The sequence below is a fragment of the Alexandromys fortis genome, unplaced genomic scaffold, assembly GCF_014885135.2.
Source record: "Alexandromys fortis isolate MF-2015 unplaced genomic scaffold, M_Fortis_MF-2015_v1.1 scaffold_72, whole genome shotgun sequence".
Classification (NCBI taxonomy): domain Eukaryota; kingdom Metazoa; phylum Chordata; class Mammalia; order Rodentia; family Cricetidae; genus Alexandromys; species Alexandromys fortis.
Window position 1 is genome coordinate 8,409,891 of NW_026067969.1, and position 22,376 is coordinate 8,432,266.

The 22,376-nt window shown below is 52.2% G+C and overlaps 1 protein-coding gene across 3 annotated transcripts; it reads left to right on the forward strand.

Moving 5' to 3' along the window:
• The first annotated feature begins 2,606 nt into the window (after positions 1-2,606).
• On the forward strand, positions 2,607-19,958 carry St6galnac6 (ST6 N-acetylgalactosaminide alpha-2,6-sialyltransferase 6). Of its 3 annotated transcripts, XM_050155056.1 has the most exons (6): positions 9,911-10,086; positions 11,291-11,381; positions 13,396-13,575; positions 15,742-16,148; positions 17,796-17,903; positions 18,516-18,854. In XM_050155056.1, exons 1-6 carry the CDS (start codon positions 10,061-10,063, stop codon positions 18,703-18,705), a joined length of 1,002 nt encoding a protein of 333 aa, XP_050011013.1. In that variant the 5' UTR covers positions 9,911-10,060; the 3' UTR covers positions 18,706-18,854. The 3 variants fall into 3 exon arrangements, with proteins under 3 accessions (XP_050011011.1, XP_050011013.1, XP_050011012.1); XM_050155054.1 differs by lacking the exons at positions 9,911-10,086; positions 11,291-11,381 and adding an exon at positions 2,607-2,763 and having other exon boundaries at positions 18,520-19,958; XM_050155055.1 differs by lacking the exons at positions 9,911-10,086; positions 11,291-11,381 and adding an exon at positions 11,435-11,662 and having other exon boundaries at positions 18,520-19,958.
• The last annotated feature ends 2,418 nt before the right edge of the window (positions 19,959-22,376 follow it).

Consider the following 22,376-nt stretch of genomic DNA (forward strand, 5'->3'; position numbering starts at 1 on the left):
GCCTCCTGCAGTGCCACGGCCCCCCCCCCCCCCCCCCCCCGCATCCCCAGGCCATGTCTGACCACAAGACTATACTGGCCCAGGAAACTAACTCTACCCTCAACAGGCACAGAGCAGGGCCTGTGAGGACTCAGGGTAAGACAGAAACTCCACCCAATGTCACTTTTCTGTCCCATGAATCAGAGCCCAAAAACTTTGCTGGTCAAGCTGCCTATTAACTCTGGGACTTGGTCCTTTTACAAGAAAGGCAGAATGCAGCTCAAAGTGGTGCTGTGTAGAAGGAAGGGGTCTGGGGGCAGCCCTTTCTCTGAACGTCACCATCCTGCTGTTCGTGATGACGTGACCCTGAGGAGGGAGCAGCTACTTATCACAGATAAGCCCAGGCTACCTTTGGTGAGGTGGCTGAGCTGGGCTACCCTCGGGCCTGAGAACTCACTACATCTGCCTCCTCCCCTCTTTGGACAACTGAGGAACCCGGAATTCAGCTCTTGGCTCCAGAACTCAGGACCCTCTGGGTGTGACCTATGCAGCCCCCCACAGGCCTGTGTCCATTTGATCTCCCCCACTACAAAGTTAAAATTGTTTCCTTTTTTTTGGTTTTTCAAGGCAGGGTTTCTCTGTAGCTTTGGAGCCTGTCCTGAAACTACCTATTGTAGACCAGGCTGGTCTTGAACTCACAGAGATCCACCTGCCTCTGCCTCCCAAGTGCTGGGATTAAAGGCGTGCGCCACCGCCGCCTGGCTTGAAATTCTTTTTTTTAAAAACATATTTATTTAGGGCTGGAGAGATGGCTCAGAGGTTAAGGACACTGACTGTTCTTCCAGAGGTCCTGAGTTCAATTCCCAGCAACCACATGGTGGCTCACAACCATCTAAAATGAGATCTGGTGCCCTCTTCTGGCATGCAGGCATACATGGAGGCAGAACACTATATTGTATATGTAATAAATAAAATCTTTAAAAAAATATTTATTTATTTATTTATTATGAATACAATATTCTGTCTAAATATATGCCTTCAGCACCAGACCCCATATCAGATGGTTGTGAGCCACCATGTGGGTACTGGGAATTGAACTCAGGACCTTTGGAAGAGCAGGCAATGCTCTTAACCGCTGAGCCATCTCTCCAGCCCTGAATTCTTTATAGTGTTAGGTTTTGGTTGTTAACAAGGAACCTCTCACTTAAGTCTTGTCCACGGGCTCCCACAAATGACAGAGCCCGTCATGCTGAGGACTCTGGTGGCCTAGCCCTCTTTCCCTCCGCCCCATTTTCTCAGCACTGACTGGAGATTTGGCATCTGGCCCACAGCACTGTCCTTGTCCTCTGCATACCCTGTGCCAGGTGGCCTAGAAGCCTTCTCATAAGTAGGAGGGGGGAAGGGAGATGATCTCTGAGCTGAGCATGCAGGCTGGATGCCAAACCACTTCCGCAGGCGTGGCAGTGCCGAGGGGCTGTGGGTAGGAATAGGATGGAGGTAAGTAGTGGGTGAGATGGAGGGCCCTGGAAGCCGGCCTGGCTCCAGTCTGGCTCCACGGCTCACTCTCCAGTCTGTGGCTCTGGTTGATTAGAACTTTTTGAGGTCCCAGTTTCCCCATCTATAAAGGCGATCAAGTAATTCCTACCTCACAAGACTACATGAGCTCAGAGATGCTAGGCTGCCCCTGGGACTTGGAGCACACTTGGCACTTGGTGTGTGTGAGTAAGCCACCATTTAAACCCCCCCTCCCCCCAGTGGTCCTCGTCCACCCTGGTATAGCTAGTATCAATGCAAAAAAAAAAAAGCTGGGCGGTGATGGCACCTGCCTTTAGTCCCAGTAATCGGAAGGCAGATCTCTGAGTTCGAGGCCAGCCTGGTCTACAGAGCTCCAGGCGAGGCTCCAAAGTTACACAGAGAAACCCTGTCTCGAAAAACCAAAGAAATTAAAAAAATAATTCTTACCTTAATGGGAATAGTTAATTTTGGAGCCATTTTGAGTATCCGTAACCCAGGACACAAATTTAGGTTACTCCGAATTCCATGTTCCAATATGGAAGCTGTTTCATGAAGGTTCATAATTTCACAGTACAAAGAAAGACATAGATCAAGGTGAGATTAAAATACATTGGTTGTGTGCACCAGAGAGGCAGCCACAGCAAGACGGGGGAAGCCTGCTATTGGCCTGAGATGTTATCTGATGGTGTTCTTGGCTTTAGAGTTGCAGAAGCTAGCAGTCTGCCAAGTTAACAACTTTCAAAGATTTTTATCTATTAGTTTCAGGATATTCTGACAAAGATAGGAAGGAATGGCTGTTTGAAGCTAAAGCTAGCTCAAGATAAAGCGATTTGGGGCCTGTGGACCGTCTCTGTAGGTACAGCTGCTTTCAGTTCTCACAGTGGGTATGGGTTTCCCAAGCCAGCCGGTCTTCCTGCCCGTGTCCTTGCCCTGGATGTTCAGAACCCAAAGACATACTCCTCCCATCCGGATTTAGGCTGTATTCCTTCTTGAAGGTTAGTCATGTTTTCTAACCACCAGGAAATGCTGGCCCAACCCTTGGGTCCAGCACACAGAAGTGTTTCTGTTCTGACCCTGCCTCTGGGTGAGGTGTTTACTATTAGCTTGGTCCTGGGTGAGTTCAATAGTCCCAGGAAACTGCTTCTTCCTCCTGGCACACAACGATGCCCTCTGACAGGTCCAGTTGGTGCAGGGTCTACTGAAGGCTCTCCTGTGCTGAAAATGAAGATCCCCCTCCTTGGTCACTGTGGGCCTGGTATCTGCTGGAAGGTGAGTAGGGGATGGGGGCCATGCGAAGCCTTGAGGTGACTGGGGAGTCACTCAGGTTTACAGACTCTCTGAGCTTGTGCATCCCCGTGTCTCTGCTCTGGTTCCTTGCCTTTCAGAGAACTCATCAACTTCTATCTAAAGATCAGAAAGGAAGCGAGGTGGGTCCCACAGCCCCTGGTATCTTAGAGTTTCTTCTCAGGGACCTCTGGCTGTGGTATGAATTTCTCTGTGGTGTCTATTCCACATAGGAAAGGAACCCCATGCTTACTGGGAACAGCTGGGCACCTCTGTCCAGCTCCTGTCCATGGAGACCCAGGAACCACAGCAACAGGCTCAGAGCTCTGCCTCTGTCTCCAGCCTCCTCCTTAGAGGTTGGAAGTTGGAGTCCCCAGTCCTGGCTTCCAGCTGAGCTGAGCACAGATCTGTCAATGGAACTGAGACAGGAGGGTGAGGAAAAGACTCCAGAATAATCCTAAGAGCACAAATTAGTTTGCTGAAGGAAGGAATCAGGTGATCTTAGTGAATCAGGTGTAACGCTAGGTGCACCGAGTTCTAACCCCAGCAGTGTGTGTGTGTGGGGGGGACCATTTGTTAAAGTGCAGGAAGTAGGGGTACCTGGTTGTCACACATACACCTTCCCTGGGGAGAAAGGACTGAAATGGAGTGAGCGTCTTCAGAGATGAGGTCACTCCCACGTTCCGGGCTCTTTTAGGGACTTAGTAAGGGGTGCTTGGAAAGGGCTTAATGCAGAGAAAAGCACCCCAATGGGACCTTATGTCTTTCTCACTGCCCCCACCCTGTTTCTTTCTTTTCTTTTTCTGAAACAGGGTTTCCCTATGTAGCGCACACTATCCTGGAGCTAACTCTGTAGACAAGATTAGCCTCAACTTCAGATCTGTCTGCCTCTGCCTCCCGAGGTGTGTACCAACTCTTACCCACAGGATTAGTACCACAAAAGGGACTGTTACTGATCTTGGGGTCCAGGAAGGGAAGCCAGCCCTCCTGGAACATGCCCAGAGATCTGACCTGCTTGAATGGGGGTCCCTGGCTTTGCTTTGGTCTGGGTCAGGGTAGGGAGAGAGCTGTGATGGGCACAGGGGTATTTCCATGTCTGGCACAGCCTCCACCCCACTGACTGTCCTTCCTCATGAGAGCCATGTACAGTCATATTCATCAACCTGCCCTTCCTTTCTTTCTCCTCAAGCACACTCATGCCCTTTCCTTTCCGCCCTGCAGGGTGGGGTCAGGGGGGCCTGCAGTGCGGGTGAGCCCTAGAGGTGGAGATTAGAGAGCAGGGTTCCTGTGTTCTGCATCCCTCTGGTTCATCTGCCTGCTTCCTCACCATGGCTGGAGGCTGGAGTTTATCCCGCGCATACTTGCACACACGCGCACACAATCGCACACACTCAATTTTAAAATTAATCTACTAATCTAATGTGTTTGTAATCTAATGTGTTTGAGTGTTTTGCCTGTGTACACATCTGTGCACCATGTACACACCCGGAGCCACCGGAGGTCAGAAGAGAGTACTGGGTCTCCTGGAACTAGAGTTACAGATGGTTGTGAACCACCGTGTGGGTGCTGGGAATCAAACCCAGGTCCTCTGGAAGAGCAGTCAGTGCTCTTAACCACTGAGCCATCTCTCCATCACAATTGTTTAAGAAGGCAAAAGTTATTAACTTACCAAAGCAGACTTGGCAGCACATGCCTATCATCCCAGAGCTTTGAAAGGAGGCAAGAGGATCAAGCTCATCCTTGGCCACCTAGTGAATTTGAGCACCAATCACAACTTACTAAATGAATGCCACGCAAAGCGATGACCTCACCCCTCCTCCTACCAACCCTTAGGGCAGAGGTTCTCAGCCTGTGGGTCAAGAGTCCAATGACTTTCCTTAGGGGTTCCTAAGACCACGGGAGGAAAACACAAATATTTACATTATGATTCATAACCATAGTAAGATTGTAGGCATGGAGTGGTAGTGAAAATAATTCTATGGTTGGGAGTCACCACAACATGAGGAGCTGTACTAAAGGGCTGCAGTGCCAGGAAGGCTGAGAATCGCTGAGCTGGGGGGGGGGGGTGTTAGCGCTTCCATTCCTTGTGGATTCCACCCCACACCTTTTGTGGATTCTACCCCACACCTTTTGTGGATTCTACCCCACACCTTTTGTGTGCATTTACAAGCATGGCAATTGTGTCAAAGCGGGAGGTAGCAAAAGAAAGTAGGGGAAAAGAAAGGGAGGGTGGGATGTGGCTCACTTGGTAAAGTGCTGTGTAGAGCAAGCCAGGGGACTAGAACTTGGGGGACTAGAACTTAGTCCTCACAACCCACACGAAAAAAAGTCCTAGGAGTTGAGGTCCTTGTTCTGCAGCAAGGAAGGAGACAGAGACAGCTGGATCCCTGAGGCTGTCTGGCCAGCGTCATATAGGGCAGAACAGTGCAGAGTTTCTCTCTGTGTCTCTCCTAACAAGAAGGCGTCTGCAGAGCGTGAAGGTCAGCCCCTGGCTCCACACTGACACCAACAAGTGCACTCACGGGCAGAGACATTCACACACAAGCCGCATGTGCCATTCAGTTTTAAACATCTTAAAGGCCTGGAACCGGAGAGACGGCTTATCAGTTGATAGCAGAGGGTTCCTGCTCAGCCACCTCTCTCAGGGTCCAGGCGATCCAGTGCCTTCTGACAGCTGAGGGCCCCAGCCACGCAAATGGTGCACAAATATACATGCAGGCAAAACACCCATACACTAAAGGAAATAAAATCTTAAAAGAAACGAAAACCACCTTTAAATTAAAAAAAATAATAATAATCTGGGCCGGGCAGTGGTGATGCACACCTTTAATCCCAGCACTAGGGAGGCAGAGACAGGTGGATTTCTGTGAGTTAGAGGCCAGCCTGGCTCCAAGGCTACACAGAGAAACTCTGTCTCGGAAAAAAAAAAATCTGGTATGGCTTAGCAGTTAAGAGCACTAACTGCTCTTTCAGAGAACCTAGGTTCACTTCTCACCCGGCAGCTCACAACTGTCTGTAACTTCAAATCCAAGGGATCCAATGTCCTCCTCTGGCCTCTGTGGGCACCAAGCACACAAGTGATATACAGACAAACATGCAGGCAAAACATCCATATGTATAAAATAAAATTTAAAAGCTAAAAAAAAAAACCTTATAAATTTTAATTTACTGTATGTGTGCATGCCTGCTTGTCTGTATGAAAATCGAGTGTGTGCTGGTGCCCTCAGAGACCAGGAGAGGGCATCAGAACCCTTGGGATTTCCTGCCTTAGCTGCTTCAGCAGCTGAGCCGACAGGCTGTGCCACCACACTCGTTCTGAAATAAACTGGAGGTCTGAACCAACACTGGCTCCTGAGTCATGTTGAAACCTGTCACCTCCGGCATGACTCCGAGACCAGGGTGGTCTCAGAGACCTGGGCGTTCACAGGCATGCTACCCTAAAGAACAAAAATATCTTGTTTTCTCTTTCTTCTTTTGCTACTTTTTTTTTTTTTGCTACATTTTATTTATTTATGGGGGAGGGGAGGCACAGAATGCTACAGTGCACATGTGGCAGCCAGAGGACAACCTGCAAGAGTGGCGTCTCTCCTCCTTCCATGAGGGTCCCAGGGATCAATCTCAGGTCATCAGGCTTGGTGGCAATCGCCTTTATCTGCTGAGTCATCTCTCCAGCCCTGAACTTTCTTCTGAAATGGTGATATTCTGATTTTGTGATGGGCCGAGCTGTCTATGTCATATTAGTAAATTATAATGCATGCGGATGCCACGAGCCTCTTGAAGTCAATATCCACGGCTACTGTAATGTGTGCGCCTCCTCAGGGTTCTTAAAACTTTAATCAGTGATACCGGCAAAGGCTATCTCCTGCCCTTGGCAGTGCTCTGTAGGTTTCTTCTTTGTGTTAGTTCTATTGCTGTGAAGAGACAGTGACCACGGCAATTCTTACATTTAATAGGGTGCTTGATTCCATTTTCATCATGGCAGGGGGCATGTCTGCCTGCAGTAGCTGAGATCTGGCGGGGGTGGGGAGGGGTGCAGGAGGGAAGGGGATGAAGGAAACTGGTGTTCTGTTGCCCAGGCTGCCCTTGAACTTGATCTACTGAATCCACTCCCCTAGCCACGTGGGTAGCTTTGCTTCCCTTCCCACGTCCTTTTCACTCCTTAGGTCTCCAAGATTCTCCAGCACACCTGTAGCTATTCACCGCCCTTGCTGGGTGATATTCCGCAGGGTAAATGTTTCATAATATTAAAAAAAAAAAAATACCTTGCCAGGCAGTGGTGTTACACACCTCCGGAGGCAGAGGGAGGTGGATCTGAGTTCAAGGCCAGCCTAGTGAGTGAGTTCCAAGACAGCTAAGGCTACACAGGCAAGTCCTGTCTCAAAACACCAAACCAGACCAAACAAAACCTTCTGCTCTCCCATTGCCAGATATCTGGACTATTTCCACGTTTGTATTTAAACGGTGTAAACATCACTGGGTACATCTGCAGGGACTTCTAGGTACCCACGGTGTGAAATGGAAATTTTTACTATGTTGTTTTCCAAAGTGATTATACAACAAAGCTCTTCAAACTTGCTCTCTATACTTAGGTGTCCTGCAACGTCCCAGCCACCCTCTCCCAGCAAGCCACCCTCTCCCAGCAAGCCACCCTCTCCCAGCAAGCCACCCTCTCCCAGCAAGCCACCGTCTCCCAGCAAGCCACGGTCTTAGAGCACGATGGACAGGCAGGCCGTGTCTGCGTTCATTTAACCAGTCTCCTAACAGGCTCATTAGGTGGCTTCTGCGCATGCGTGTGTACATATGCGCATGTTCACGCATGTGTGGAAGTCAAAGGTGAGTCTCCAATGTTGTTCTCTTATGGACCTGGAAGACCCAGATAGGGTAAACCAGACAGAGGGATCTCCCTGTCTTCACATCCCCAGAGTAATCCCAGAGCTGGGACTAGGGACGCGTGACTGCAACAGGTGGTGGTGCACGCCTTTAATCCCAGCACTCAGAAGGAGAAGCAGGTAGATCCCTGTGACTGTGAGGCCATCCTGGTCTACAGAGCGAGTTCTAGGACAGCTAGGGCTACACAGTGAGACTCTGTCTTGAAAAACCAAACCCAAACAGCAACAAAAACAAACGCACAACATCATGTCTGGCTTACTTGACCACCGCATCAGCCCTCAGTTGCTTTTTTTTTTTTTTTTTTGGTTTTGGAGCCTGTCCTCGATCTAGCTCTTGTAGACCAGGCTGACCTTGAGCTCACAGAGATCCACCTGCCTCTGCCTCCCGAGTGCAGAGATTAAAGGCATGCGCCACTACCCTTTAGCCTTTTTTTTTTAATTTAAATTTTATGTATATGGGTGCTTTGCCTGCATATATGTCTGTGTACCACAAATATGTGTAGTGTCCATGGAGGCCCGAAGAGAGAGTCAGATTCCCTAGGACTGTGCTGGGAATGGACCCCAGATCCTCTAGAAGAGTAGCCAGTATTTTTTAAGTGCTGAGCCAACTCTCCAGTCCCGTGATGCTTCCTTTTAGATGCATAAAATAATACAATGAGCTGGGCGATGGTGGAACAAGCCTTTAATCCCAGCACTCGGAGGCAGAGGCAGGCGGATCTCTGTGAGTTCGAGGCCAGCCTGGTCTACAAGAGCTAGTTCCAGGACAGGCTCCAAAGCTACAGAGAAACACTGTCTCGAGAAACTAATAACAACAACAACAATAATAATAATAATAATAATAATAATTACAATGAATAGGTGGGTAGGATGAAGAGAGTTGAGCCAAGGTTGCCCTGGCCAGCCTGGAAGTCACTATGTCTACTAGGTTGGTCTCGAACTTCCAACAGCCTTCTGCTCTCCTTCTACCTTCTAAGTGCGGCTTAGAGGCCTGCACCACTAGGCTCAGCAGAAGCTATATTTTGAGACAGTCTTTCCATTTTCCAGCCGTATTGAATTAAAGTAATGTATCAGGTTGCCCAGGGAGTTACTACTGAATCTCAAGGTGGAGGAGCCCAGGGAGTTATTGGCCAGAGTTCGAGTCCAGTGATCTCCGCGTCTCAGTCTCCCTATCTGAGGTCTTGATTGGTGTCCACACGGAGGGAGAGAAATCAGATGGGATGGGAGGCTGTTGGAGAGCATCCTTCCTCTCTGGTACCTCCCTGGGGCGGAGCCACCCACAGCCGGAGGCTCCGCCCTCCAGGCTGCCCCCCCCCCGGTCTGTGAGCGTCGGCGCTAGGACCCCGCGGGCCGGAGCTGCGGCGGGGCCTGGGCAGCCAGAGCAGCGCGGACCCCGGTTCTCGGCTCCCGGCGCCATGTGAGGGGGTTCGGGGGCCGCGGGGGGCCTGGCGCTCCCCGGCGGAGGTGAGCGGGCGCTGCGCGGGGGCGGGTAGCGGGGCGGGGGCTTGTGCCTGCGCCGCGGGGATGGAGAGCCGCTGAGAAGGGGGTCCCCGGGGCTCCCCGAGACCCACTTTCCCTGCTAACCGCGCCCCGAGATCTCAAGGCTCGCGGGGTTCACTGGGCATCCCGCTTTGGAGATGGGGGACCCTGCCGCGGTCCCGCTCCCCTCGCCTACGGAGCAGGGGTCAGGGTGCCCGACTCCGGGTTGCAACAGCCAAAGAGGTGGCACGGGACTGAGCCTCCCACGCGGCACTTGGGGGTACCCTGCTCCCGGCACCCGGAGAAGCCAAGCCCCAGACCGAGCTCAGGGTGCGGCCCTCACCCGCAGCTCAGCGCTCAGCCTCCGCACGTCCAGCCCCGCGGCTGAGTACGGGCTCCGGGGTGCCACCTCCCAGCGGGGTCAGCCGCTCCCCATCAGGCCCGTCCGCTCCGTGCCGAACTGGACGTCTGGCGCTCTCGGGAATGAAGGGGGACCCCGCGGGAGGCCCTTTCAGGCTCCGCCCTGTAAACAAACGCATCTAAGGTTCCCTCTGCCTGCTCCGGCGGCCTGCAAGGCACGTTGACGCCCTGATCCCTCAGTCTCCTCATCTGTGAAATGGGGAGCAAGAGCACCTACCAGCCGCGTTGCTAGGATTCTGTAGGCGGGCGATGGGGCATGTTCCGTAATATAGGGGTGGCCCCTGGCTTGGGATCAAGGGGAGGAGGATTGTTTCTGGGACAGGCTGGTGCAGGGAGGGGCGGGCATTGAACCCTAAGGCTAAGGACATCTGATAGAGCACTTTCAAGCCTTGGGCGCCCTTTATCACATCTCTACGTGAATCCTTCCAGTCACCCCAGGAGTTACCAGTTCTTATTCCCATTTCGCAGATGAGGAAACTGAGGCTCAGAGAGGTCACATGGCTTGCTCGAGGCCCCCCAGCCAGTAAGTGTGGACCCGACATTCGCACTGGCACCTGACATGCTGTCCTGACTATGGCCTTCTCAGAGCAGGACCGTGACGGGGCTGACCAGGGGGACCGTGGTCCTGGCTGAGGGCACTGCTCAGGCAAAGGTGGGAAAGTGGGGCGTGGGCCTGGCACCTGGAGTGCTCCAAGTGTCTGGAGAAGGGGCATGTGCAGGACAGGGTAGTAATACCGAGGTCTCTCTGGGAGCTGCAGCCAGACCCGGGAGCGCTTTGAATACTGGAGATGGCAGGGCTGATGGGGTGACTAGAAAGATTCTGGGTTCTGCACGCCCGTCTGTCTTTTACTGTAACGGTTTCAGTCCAAGGACAAGCCGCGCCTCCCTTCCGATGAGCCTCGGTTTCCTGGAGTGCCCGGTGGGGACCGATGGGAGTCTGGGGTCTCCATGATTGGAGGTGCAGGGACGGCCCAAGAGAATCCCGAAGTCTGGGGAGAGCAGAGGGGGACGCCACGGGGTGGGGCCGGGCCCGGCGATGGGAGGGGCCAGGGCTGGCCAATCAGGAGCGGGGTGAGTGTGTGTGGCTCTCTGGCCTGAGGATTCCAGCTATTCCTGGTGTGGGAGTAAACAGCTGCTAGGTCAGGGGGCGGAGATAGTGACGGGAACTGAGAGGCCCCCAGGGGAGCTCTCTGAAGCGGGGATCCCCTCCGAGGATCCAGGCCGTTTTCTTCCTTTTTACACCATCATTAGATTTGCCTGTTGGGCTGTAGCTGTCGGAGGTGGACTGGATCCGAATACTTATAGCCTGCTTATAGGTGGGGAAAGGGAAGTGTAGAAGGGTTAGGCCCAGCGGTGGGGGAGAGGCACACGGCTGGTCCGGGGCAGGCAGGCCTGTGTACGGCTGCAAGTGTAGCCATCCCTCAGCTGAGACACCACTGGACTTCTGAGAATCATGGCTGTGCCCTTGACCCCCAAGATCACACTGGCCGATGACTGAATTCATCGAGTCATATCGTTCAGAGGTCTGTGAGGTGGCGCTTGGGGAGAATCGACGACCTAGGAAACCTGAACCAACTCAGCATGAACTATGAGTGGGAACCAGGACAACATGGGTGCAGCCCTGAGCCTTTAAGTTTGGGGCATGTAGGAGAGCTGTTGGGTAAGACCTGTGATCCAGCCGCATCTAGGGAGGGCCTCTGGCCATAACCCTTTCTGGTGGCTTGCAGGTGTGACCCCACCACCTTGCCCCCCGGGCCACCTGCAGGACGCTGGCCCCTGCCCCTCAGCAGACGCCGGAGAGAGATGAGTAGCAACAAAGTAAGTCCCCTTCATTTCTTATCCCGGTCTGAGCTGCTCACAACCTTCAGTGGGAGGGGCTCTCCCGATCTGAGCCGCTGGCAGCCTTCAATGGAAGGCGCTCCAACCCACAGAGGGAGGCCTGGGTTCAAACTCCACTTCAGCCACTGAGCCATTGATCTTTGAAGGTCTTGCTTCTTTTTGGGCCCAGTGTCCTCTCTGATGTCCTAAGCTTGACTCGTCTGTGGGAAATTACTGTGTGAAGGTGTCTGTGGATGCCATGCAGAACACAGGATAGGGAGGTGAGCAGGGGCCTTGGGAATGAATGGCCATGTTCAAAATCAGAGCACCTGAGTTCCCCATCATGTGTTTGTTCTTGTTTCCTGCTATGTGTTTGACCCCCCCCCCCCCATGCCTTTATCTGGGCTCCGTGGCAGAACGTGAGATTTGAAAGCGGGGCATGTGCTTGTAGCGTTCTAAGTTTAGGAGAAAGATAACTCAGTCCTTTGACAGAGATGGTTTAATACAGAGAATTATCAATGGCAACGGGGCATGGAGCAACAGGGAATGGAACTCTTAATCCCAGCACTCAGGAAGCCAAGGCAGGTGAATCTCTGCGAGTACAGAATGAATTCCAGTACAGCCTGGCCTAAATAGAGAGACCTGTCTCAAAGAACGAACAAACAAGAAGAAATATGGGGATCTTTGACTTGTCATGGTTAGACTTAGAAAAAAATTGTGTGTGTGTGACAGGGTCTTGTATATCCCAGGTTGGCCTCGCTATGTAGTCTAGGAATTCCTTCCTGATCCTCCAGCCTCCACCTCCCCAGTGCAGGGACTTCAGGCTTGTTTATGTAAAACTGACAATCAAAACCAGGGCTTGGGGCACGCTAGTTGAGCACTGTCAACTGACCCCCCCCCCATCCCAGCTGCCAGATGGGGGCTTTTGGTGATGCAAAAATGCTAAGCATTCAGTGGGACCTACACTCTGAAACTTGAGGTTTTGTTTGTTATGCTACCCCTGGTGATACTGGGTGGGCCCGAGGCCTTCAGCTTCCAAAGAGCCCCTCCTGCTGTGCAGTGCTGCTGGGCTGGGACGCTACTGAGCTGACTGCCTGGATTAAATGCCTCTTCTCCCTTCTGATATTTCCTAGTTACAGTGGGTTGATCAGGGCGCAATCTGATTGTTAGATCCAGGACCAGGTGTCAGCCCCAAGCGCAGACCCAGCTGGAGACAGGGCTGCAGTCCGCCCACCACATGGCCCTGTGGGGACAGGTGATGGCTTCTGGGGGCTGCCGGTGGCTGAGTGCCCTGGAGGAGCTGAACTTAATAACTTGTGGTCCAGTGGGAACCAAAGGTCTTTAGGGGTCCTGCCCATACTGCCTTTATTCTTAACAGCTCCCTCTACTGGGGCTTCCTAAAATGCTTTGGCAGGGAAAACACTTAAACAGAGCCCAGATCCATTTTCACCAAGCAGGCAAAATAGGTGAGCATAGAGCGGGAGGTGACACGTTCCTTCGTATTTATGCTGGCTTGCTTCCGGGGTCTCCTGAGGAGACAGATCCAAGGGTGTGAGCACAAGTTCTTCATATAGGATGGCTTAGTAACTGGATATAACCTTCACAATATACGAGGTTTATCATCTCTAGATAACTTACACTGCCTAACTCGGTGTGTGCACCAAAACACTGGGAAATGTGCAGCACCATGCTGGGCGCTCTTTCTGGGCTCCTTCTGCAGGCCTCCCCCAGGGGCCTGGGAACAAGGCTGGCGCAGCCTTGGTACTCAGAGCTACAAGCCTAGGTTGAAGGGGTAGCAGTCGGCAGGCAACATGACTGGATAGTTCAGAGGTAGAGGAACTGTCTCGGCTGCATGAGTCCCTAGGTTCCATCCTAGGACTCGGGGTAGAGGGAATAAGAAGGAACATGATTGGTGGATGCCAGAAGGAAGTGGTACCCGAACTCATCTGGTCTGGTCTGAAGGGCACGGTGTTGTGTGTGAGCCTGAACCCTCAATGGCCTCTCCCTTCTCCAGGAGCAGCGGTCAGCAGTGTTTGTGGTCCTCTTTGCTCTCATCACCATCCTCATCCTCTACAGCTCCAACAGTGCCAACGAGGTCTTCCACTACGGCTCCCTGAGGGGCCGCGTGCGTCGGCCCGTCAACCTCAAGAAGTGGAGTTTCTCCAACGCCTACTTTCCTATCCTGGGAAACAAGGTAGAGCAGATTCTGTGGGGAGATCCGTGGCTGCTGATATGGCGCACCCCCAACTCTTCTCTCCCATACCCCTCTGCCTCCTAGGGAAGAGGATGGGTGAGGGTCATGAGTCAAGATCATGGCCCTTTGCTTGGACAAGTGTTCGGCAATGAACCTCAGTTCTCATCAGGGTCCTGACTTTAGTGTTAAGTCTGTTGTTGGGCGGTGGTGGTGCATGCTTTTAATGAGGAGGTAGAGGCAGGTGGATCTCTGCAAGTTCGAGGGTAGTCTCATCTACAGAGCGAGTTCCAGGATAGCTGGGACTGTTACACAGAGAAACCCTGTCTTGAAAAAAAAAAGTTTATTGTTGGGTCCATGGTGGTGGCTCATAGAGAAAGCACGTGCTGCCAAGCCTGATGACCTGTGTTAGATCCATCTCTGGAATCCACATAGTGGAAGGAAAGAACCAACACCTGCAAGTTGCCTCTGACCTCCACACTTGTGGGAGTGTGTTGTGAGATGCATTCCCCCCCCCCCCCGCACACACATGCACACACACGCATTAATTAAAAAAAACAAAACTATATGTTCTGTTGTCTCTGGAGTCAGACTCCCAGTTTCGTGGATCCCTGGGGACACACCCCGATAAGCTTGGGAGGAGACCCCTGAGGCCCTGGAGAACACAAAGCAGAAACAATAATGGCTGCCCAGTGCTATTATCTCCCTAGAAGTGATCAAGGCTCAGGATGTGAATCACCTGGCTAACACCCTGCCACATGGGAGGGAGAGATTTTTCCAGCCCCTGCTAAATTGCAACTAGATCCAAAGGTCAAGTGACTGGGGTCTAGTGGTGAGTTTCCAGCACTCTTGCCTCTATGGACCTGGTTGAGTACCTCTCTTTGCCTTGGGGTGTCTGCGGAATTCATGTATTCAGACTCTCTTCCCTTGCTGATTTCCTTCAGAGCCTTTGTTATCCAGAGCAGGTCCCTGGGCTTTAGATGCACCCTCCCTGGAAGGGACCCATAGTTGGGGTTAAGAGGAATGGGAGAGTGGATGGGGAGAGAAAGGGACAGTGTGGGTGGTGTGAAGGGAAAGGGAGTCTGAGCCTGGCTTGTCATGTCCCCGGTCTGATGGTGGGAAAACTAGTTAGGGGAGTGTGTATCTGTGTTGGAGCTTGTTGAAGGCTATGGAAAATGGCCTGGTGCATTTGAGGTTGAGGAGGCGTCCTTTTAGGAAGCCTGGCCACACAGCTGAGTTCCAGCCAGCCTCCGTCTTCTGTTTCTCAATGTGCTGCTGTATTTCCGTCTCAAGTTTTTGTACTTGCTCTTCCTCTGGCCTGGAACATCTTTCCTTAAGTGGCAACTTACTCTTCAGGTGTGATTCTGAAGACTGGTTTTTTTGTTTGTTTGATTGCTTTTTTTTTTTTTTTCTAAGACAGGGTTTCTCCATAGCTTTTTGGTTCCTGTCCTGGAACTAGCTCTTGTAGACTAGGCTGGCCTTGAACTCACAGAGATCCGCCTGCCTCTGCCTCCCGAATGCTGGGATTAAAGGCTGTTTGATTGCTTTTTGTTTTGTTTTTAGAAACAGGGTTTCTCTGTGTAGCCCTGGCTGTCCTGAAACTCGCTCTGTAGACCAGGCTGGCCTCGAACTCAGAAATCTGCCTGGCTCTGCCTCACGAGTGCTGGGATTAAAGGTGTGCGCCACCATGGCCTGGCTTGAAAGACTGTTCTAAAGAAGCCTCCATCTCTCTGTTTCTGATCACCTCCTTCCGTGTTTTTTCTTATTGTGTATTATGCTGTCTGTCTCCCGAACGCTGTCTTCCTTTTGTTATTGTTGTTTTGTGTAAGCCTATATTAATTATATAATGGGTTTCTTATGACATTTTCATGCATGTATACGATGTATTTTGATCATCTTCCTTCTCTTCTCCCAGCTCTAAGCACTGCCCCAGCATCTCTTAACTGCCTGTAGAGACTCTGGGAGTGATGCTCGAGATGGCAAACATATCGAAGGAGAGGACCTGACTGTCTTTTGTTTCTCTGTCCCCAGCTGGTTTGGACCATCCACAGAACTAGGCTGAGTGTGCTCTGAAGGTCACGAGGGTCCTCAGCTCCCGCAGGCCAGGCTGTTAGAGTCCAGAACCCTGCGCAGAGCCCCATTGACAGCGTCCCTCTCCTTGCCCCACAGACGCTGCCCTCCCGGTGCAATCAGTGCGTGATCGTAACCAGCTCCAGCCACCTGCTGGGTACCAAACTGGGCCCTGAAATTGAGCGGGCCGAGTGTACCATCCGCATGAATGATGCGCCCACCACTGGCTACTCGGCCGACGTAGGCAACAAAACCACCTTCCGCATAGTGGCCCATTCCAGTGTGTTCCGTGTGCTGAGGAAGCCCCAGGAATTCGTCAACCGAACCCCTGAGACGGTGTTCATCTTCTGGGGTCCCCCAAAAAAGATGCAGAAGCCACAGGGCAGCCTCCTGCAAGTTATCCAGCGGGCGGGCCTTGCGTTCCCTAACATGGAGGCCTATGCCGTCTCTCCCGCCCGTATGCAGCAGTTTGACGACCTCTTCCGGGGTGAGACGGGCAAGGACAGGTACCAGCCTCCCACCTGCCCGCTGCAGTCATCTCTGGCCTGATACTCCCAGCATGCACTATGTTAAGGGTGTGGCCACTTTGTGCCGTCCTCAGGGTTCCCCAGCTCTCCTCAGCTGTTAACCGGAGTCATCTTCACAGCATTCACCGTGGCCTCCCCCACCTGCCTGCCGCCACTCCCTACCCCCACCCCTGCTTCTTCCCAGCATGCTGTACTCCAAGAGAGCAGGTGCTCCCAGGATGCTTTGCGCTGTGGCAGAGGTGTTTCTAGCATCTTTCTAGGTACTCTGCATAGTATGGCTCCTAGAGTTTAGGTTGTACCCAGCATGCCTTGCTATAAGCACACAGGTGCTCCCAGCATGCTCTGTTCTAAGGAACTATCTTTCCCAACATGCTCCTCTCCAATTAATCTCCCTAGAAACTTAGTCATTCCCTTCCTATATAAATACAGTATGGGCCATGTGTGATCTAAAATACTGCAGTAGCTAACGATAGATAATAGCAGTGGGTGCTTCTAACTTCAGTGTTATTTAAAGTAATACGCTTAACATACAGATTCTATACATCTATTGGTAGATTTATACCTAACTATTAATTTTTAAAGATTCATGTGTCTGAGCCTTTGGCCTGTGTGTATCTGTGCACTGCTTGCGTACCTAGGGCCTGAGCAGGTCCTGAAAGGGTGTTCTGTCTCAAGTTTTTGTAAGGTGTGAGACTTGTATCTGTAGCTCTTTGTGGATTCTCCTTAGCATCCCTAAAGAAGAGGGGCCATTTCTTTTATTCCAGTCTTTGGCAGCTTGTGCAGTGTGCTGTCTTTGTTTTTTGTTTTGTTTTTGTTACACTTGTTACTGCTGTGCTTTTCTTTAAAATGTTTCAAAGAACCGCTTTCCACCAAATACACGAAAAACATTTTTGACTTAAGTTGTAATTAGGGCTGGAGAGATGATTCAGTGGTTATGAGCACCTGCATTCTTCCAGAGGACCTGAGTTTGGTCCCCAACACCTGCACCAGGACCCATTGCTCACAGCCCCCCAGAGCCCTAGTTCCAGGTGATCTGCTGCCCTCTGCTGGTCCCCAAGAGCCCTGCATTCATAAGGTGATATTTGTGAGTTTGAAGCCAGCCAGGGCTACACAGAACCCTTACTCAAAACAAACAAAACAGTGTGTGTGTCTGTGTCTGTGTGATGTAATCAACTTGAAAACACTATGAATGACATAGTCTATACTCTGCTTTTCATGCTACCTTTGGACACATACCAACTGCTTACCTAGCCACATGTAGCTGGTGGCTGCTGTAGCCCGAGTACGAGCCCATACCTTTATACCTTGCTGTGTGGTCACCTCAGCATCATTTTCTCGCTAGTGTCCCCATTTTGGTCCCAGCGGAGACACAGCTGCCTGCTAGCATGCTTTAAGGTCACGGTTACTCCCAGCCTGCCCTGTTTAATTAGTCTCTAGAGTTCATGGTGTTTCCATTGCGCCCTTCCCCTTTGGCAGCCTTAGTGCTCCCACAGCAGGTGATACACAGTGTCTGGTTAGACAGTAGGTAGAGTGTCTGGGAGCCTCCATGGGGGTTGACCGTTTTTCCTTGCTTGCTCCCCATCCCCGCCTGCATGTCCCTTCATTGAGACTCTTCTCTGCCCCCAGGGAAAAATCCCATTCCTGGTTGAGCACGGGCTTTTTTACCATGGTGATTGCGGTGGAGTTGTGTGACCATGTGCACGTGTACGGCATGGTCCCTCCCGACTACTGCAGGTGAGCTCCCCTGGTTAGTACCCCTGAGAACCACACCCAGTTACTGATGGAGTCATTGCTGAGGCTACGTCTTGAGGGCCTCTGTTGGATAAATTCAAGCTGTTCTGTAGAGATGGGCTCCTTGGAGCTGCCCCAGGCGCTTCCACTCCAAACCGAGTTTGGGGTTTGTTGTACTGACTATATGAAAATTCCACGGAGTGCTAGCCGTGTCTTAATGAGTGCCAACCATACACCCAGCATCCTTTTTTTCACACACTGCCAGGACACTGTCCTCCCCATTTTCTGAGTGCAAATCGAGGAAGGTGTTTAGTGAGGGGACCTAAGGTCTCAGAAACTGTAAGGGGTACCAGGCCTCTGAGCCCACAGTTCTTCACCATTGCCTCACCCCCAGCCCCAGAAAGAAAAATGTTCCATTTTGTTTAAAAGAAGCTTGATGGTGCCACAAATTTAATCCACCATATACCCACTGTATAGATGGAGAAACTGAAGCTTGGGGAAGGACAGAGATGTCACTGGGACTCTAGGATGGGTGAGGGGTGGAAGCAGAACAAAGCCCTTACAGGTGCCCGCCTTGTCCCTGATGCCTCTGACATCCCTGTCTGCTGTGCCCAGCCAGCGGCCCCGCCTGCAGCGCATGCCATACCACTACTATGAGCCCAAGGGGCCCGATGAGTGTGTCACCTACATCCAGAACGAGCACAGCCGGAAGGGCAATCACCACCGCTTCATCACCGAGAAGAGGGTCTTCTCATCCTGGGCCCAGCTCTACGGCATCACCTTCTCTCACCCCTCCTGGACCTAGCCATTCATCCGTGCAGTCTCGGAGAGATGCAGGCAAAGTGGCTCTGGTTCAACCATTGACCATGGCCATCTTCCAGCCAGTCTGGGCTGACTGGAGTATTTCCCAGCCAATCAAATCAGGGCCTTGATGGGGTTTTTCCTCCAGCCAAGCAGGGCTGGGGTTATCTCTTGGTCAATCAGGGATTTGGAATTCTGTATGGTTTAATCAGGTGTCAGGGGGTCTTTCTTGTCTAGTCAGGGTCTGAGCATAGTCAATCAGGGTATAAGGGTCTTGCTGAGTTAGTCTGAGGCTTAGGTCATGTCCTTTCCCATAGGCCTTGCATCAGAGCCCCAGGAATCGGCCCCATATCATCCCCTCCTTAGCTGGGACAAAGAGGTCCTGTCCCAAGGATCTGGGGACTTTGTGTTGCCCCACAGTTCTGGAATCAAAGATACTATATGGGGTAGGAGCTGTCAGGAGGCTAGGCCAGAGACTTTGTGGAGTTCTAGAAATGGTAGGGAAGGCTGGGAGGTAGGAGGCGGGTGTCCGGGTCCTGGCTTCTTCCTGAGTGACCTTGGACAAGCCCTTCTCTCTTTCTGGCATGATGCGATATCACATTCCTGTGTGCAGACAGAGACCCTTACTCCACCCCAGCTATCATTGTCACTGGGGGACTCAGCTCCCTGGGGATGGGAGCCTGGGGTGCCCTTCCCCACCTCCTAGACACGTCAGGGTGTTCTTGTGTAAATGCCCTTATGGTTGAGGAACTCTGAGGAAGTGGGGCAAACACGCACCTGTTTTCTCAGCCCCTCTCAGTCCAGCTGCCATTAGCCTGGCTCTCAAAATGCCAGGCGTCTCTTCCTGCCCTGCAGCAGGTGAGTGTTCCCTCTGCCCAAAGGAGCCTTTGGAATGGAGACCGGGTCTCCCAGCCACACCAGGGCAGCCTTTGTTTAGAGATGCTGAGGGCTTTGGGGAGAAGTGCCCCCCACCAAGTTTGGAATGGGAATAGAGAGAGACAGGAGCTGGGTTACCTGGGTTCTGTCCCCTGCTCAAGCACTTTACTAAAGTTGGGCCTGGGTGGGGTGTGTTTAAGGCCCACTCTTACACAGCCTGCAAGCGAAGGCCTTCCCAGCGGAGGCTGTGGAGTGTCTGTGTACGAGGGTGGGGGCTGGCCAGCTCTGAGTCCTCGCACGCTGGGGTAATGGGGGTCAGCGACAGCCCCAGAGATCTGGTTTTGTAATGATTTATACAGAAATAAACACACCTAAGCCCCAGCTCGGTGTTCTGTGTCTTGAGTCTGCATTTTGTGTCCTCTCTTCCAGCTGGGAATATGCTAAGGACCAACCTGTAGGCTTTGGGTTAGGAGCGCTCATAAGCGGTGTCAAACCTCTCGATTCCAGCTGCCTGGGGAGTCTTGGGTCCAGACAGGATAGATCTGATGTTGGGCAAGGCATTTTGTGTCTGGAGTGCCAGTGTTAAACACTGTTGGCTGACTAGGAGCTCGGGTTCAGGAGTGGGAGGAGCACTGCGAGCTCTAGGAAGAATTCTGAAGCCTCAGAGAACAGCTGAGGAGAGAGAAGGCCCTGGAGGCAGGAAAACGGCCTTCTAGGTAGAAGGAGCTTGGCAGATTGTAAACATAGCTGCCAGCCTCTTAGTGTAAGGCCTTGTTTACTCCAGACAGGCAGGAGGTGAAGGGTCCCTGACTCCAGAGAGGAAATTACAGCCTGTTACAGCAGATAAGAGTCCCTCGGGAGCAGGTCTAACAAAGGGTGACTGTGTGAGACAAGGACAGACTGCGGAGGGGCTAGGAAAGAGAGCTGTCCTGGGCTCCAGGCCAGGCAAGACGGTGGGCCACCAGGGCCTGGAGGCCAGAGAGACACCTAGCATTTGTTCCTTGTCCTGTGTGGTTCATTAATCATCAGATGCCACAAACCATATTACAGTGTCAGCGGGGACCAGTAACTCAGTGACAGCAACTGTAAGGAGTGGTAAGGTGGGGTCTCAGGGCCAGCTGGCCAGCAGCCGGGACCACCCGCCTGAGGGTGGCAAAGCCTCGGTACTTGTCTGTAGCCCTCCGTGGGGCAGCGGCAGGCTAGGCAGGAGGTTAGAAGGTGGCAGGGCCAGGAGCTAAGCTACCACTGTGATACAGGCAGTGACAAGGGACCAGAGAAGCAGAGGCTTCTTATGGTGTCATAATAGGGGTGTCCTGAGCCTTGAGTGAGCCTGGAGATGGCACACCAGCTTCATGTGGAGGTCTCTGGGGAGCTGGATCCTCTCAGGGGTGTCCCGGTAGAGTTTCTCCCGTAATACTGGTGCCTCCGCTCACCCACAGGTGAGTGTGAAGAAGAGGTTAGATGCTGAATATGGGCCTGTTACTGGGATGTCAGTTGAGCTGAGGGTTAGAGATCCCAGGGCCTCGTCCTGTCCCATCCCCCCAGATTCTCACCTCAGCATTGGAAACCTTTTGGTTTCTGAAGCCCTCCTCTCCGTGACTCAGAAATCCAGGCCCTGTGTCTTTGTCTGCACTCCTGGGTGGGGGTGGGGGGTTCTGTGAAACCATGGTTCACGTCTCCTCTCCCTCTGCCTGAGGCCCTAGCCTCTCTGTCTCCTATTGCGTCTTACCTAAAGCAGCTGCGGAGATGTTTCCTGCGGCTGTTGGTGGTCCTGTTCCACCAGTCCACCTGGGACTCCTGTCCCTTCTCTCAGTACTAACCCTAGCTGGTCCTGCTGGGAGCCTCAGCGTAGAGGCCCAGGGCCACCTACCTCTCTCATTCTCACCCCTGTGGGGCTCCTATTCAAGCCCTCACATTCTTTCTGTAGTCACATGTTTAATTTTACTTTTAATTATATGTCAGTGTGTGGGCATGTGCATTTGAATGCAGGTGGCCAAGGAAGCCACAGGGAGGAGCTGGGGTTAAAGGCTGTTGGGAGCCTTCCCAACCGTCCAGAGGACCATTGGGCCTGAACTTGGGTCCCTGGGAAAGCAGTATGCACTCTCAATTGCTGAACCGTCCTCCCAGCCCTCAGAATATCTTTTAGTGTTTTAAACTGCTTTCACTTTTTTGTTGTTTGGTTTTTTTGGACACAGGGTTTCTCTGTGTAGTCCTGACTGTCCGTAGACCAAGCTGGTTTGGAGCCTGTCCTGGAACTAGCTCTTGTAGACCAGGCTGGCCTCGAACTCACAGAGATCCGCCTGCCTCTGCCTCTAGAGTGCTGGGATTAAAGGCCTGAGCCACCACCGCCTGGTTTACAATCATTTTTATTCAGGTGAGACCAGACCTGGGCAGGTGAGTTTCATGTCTCGCACTAAGGGGCTGCTACCCTAGCAAGTTGGCTTTCTTTTTCACTTATGGCAGGGTCCCTGCCCCCCCCACATCCTGCTGTACTATGGCCCCCAGTCAGTCACGGCGGGCATGAAGACCCTTCCGTTATGAACTCTGTTCCCACAAGCGTTAGCTTGAATGGGTTTCTAAGAGTAGGATCGGTAGACGTTTGCATGACATCATTGATCTGCTTTCCCCAAAAGTTTTGTCATGGCACACACCCGCCGAGGTCTTTTAAGAGGGCTTTCAGAGCAACACAGTACCTCTGACTCACTGAGCCCCCCCTCCCACAACTGCAAAAGTGAGGTTGCTTGATGATGTCACAGGTGGCAGAGTTGGGACTAGATCAGGAATCTTGGTATCCGTGCT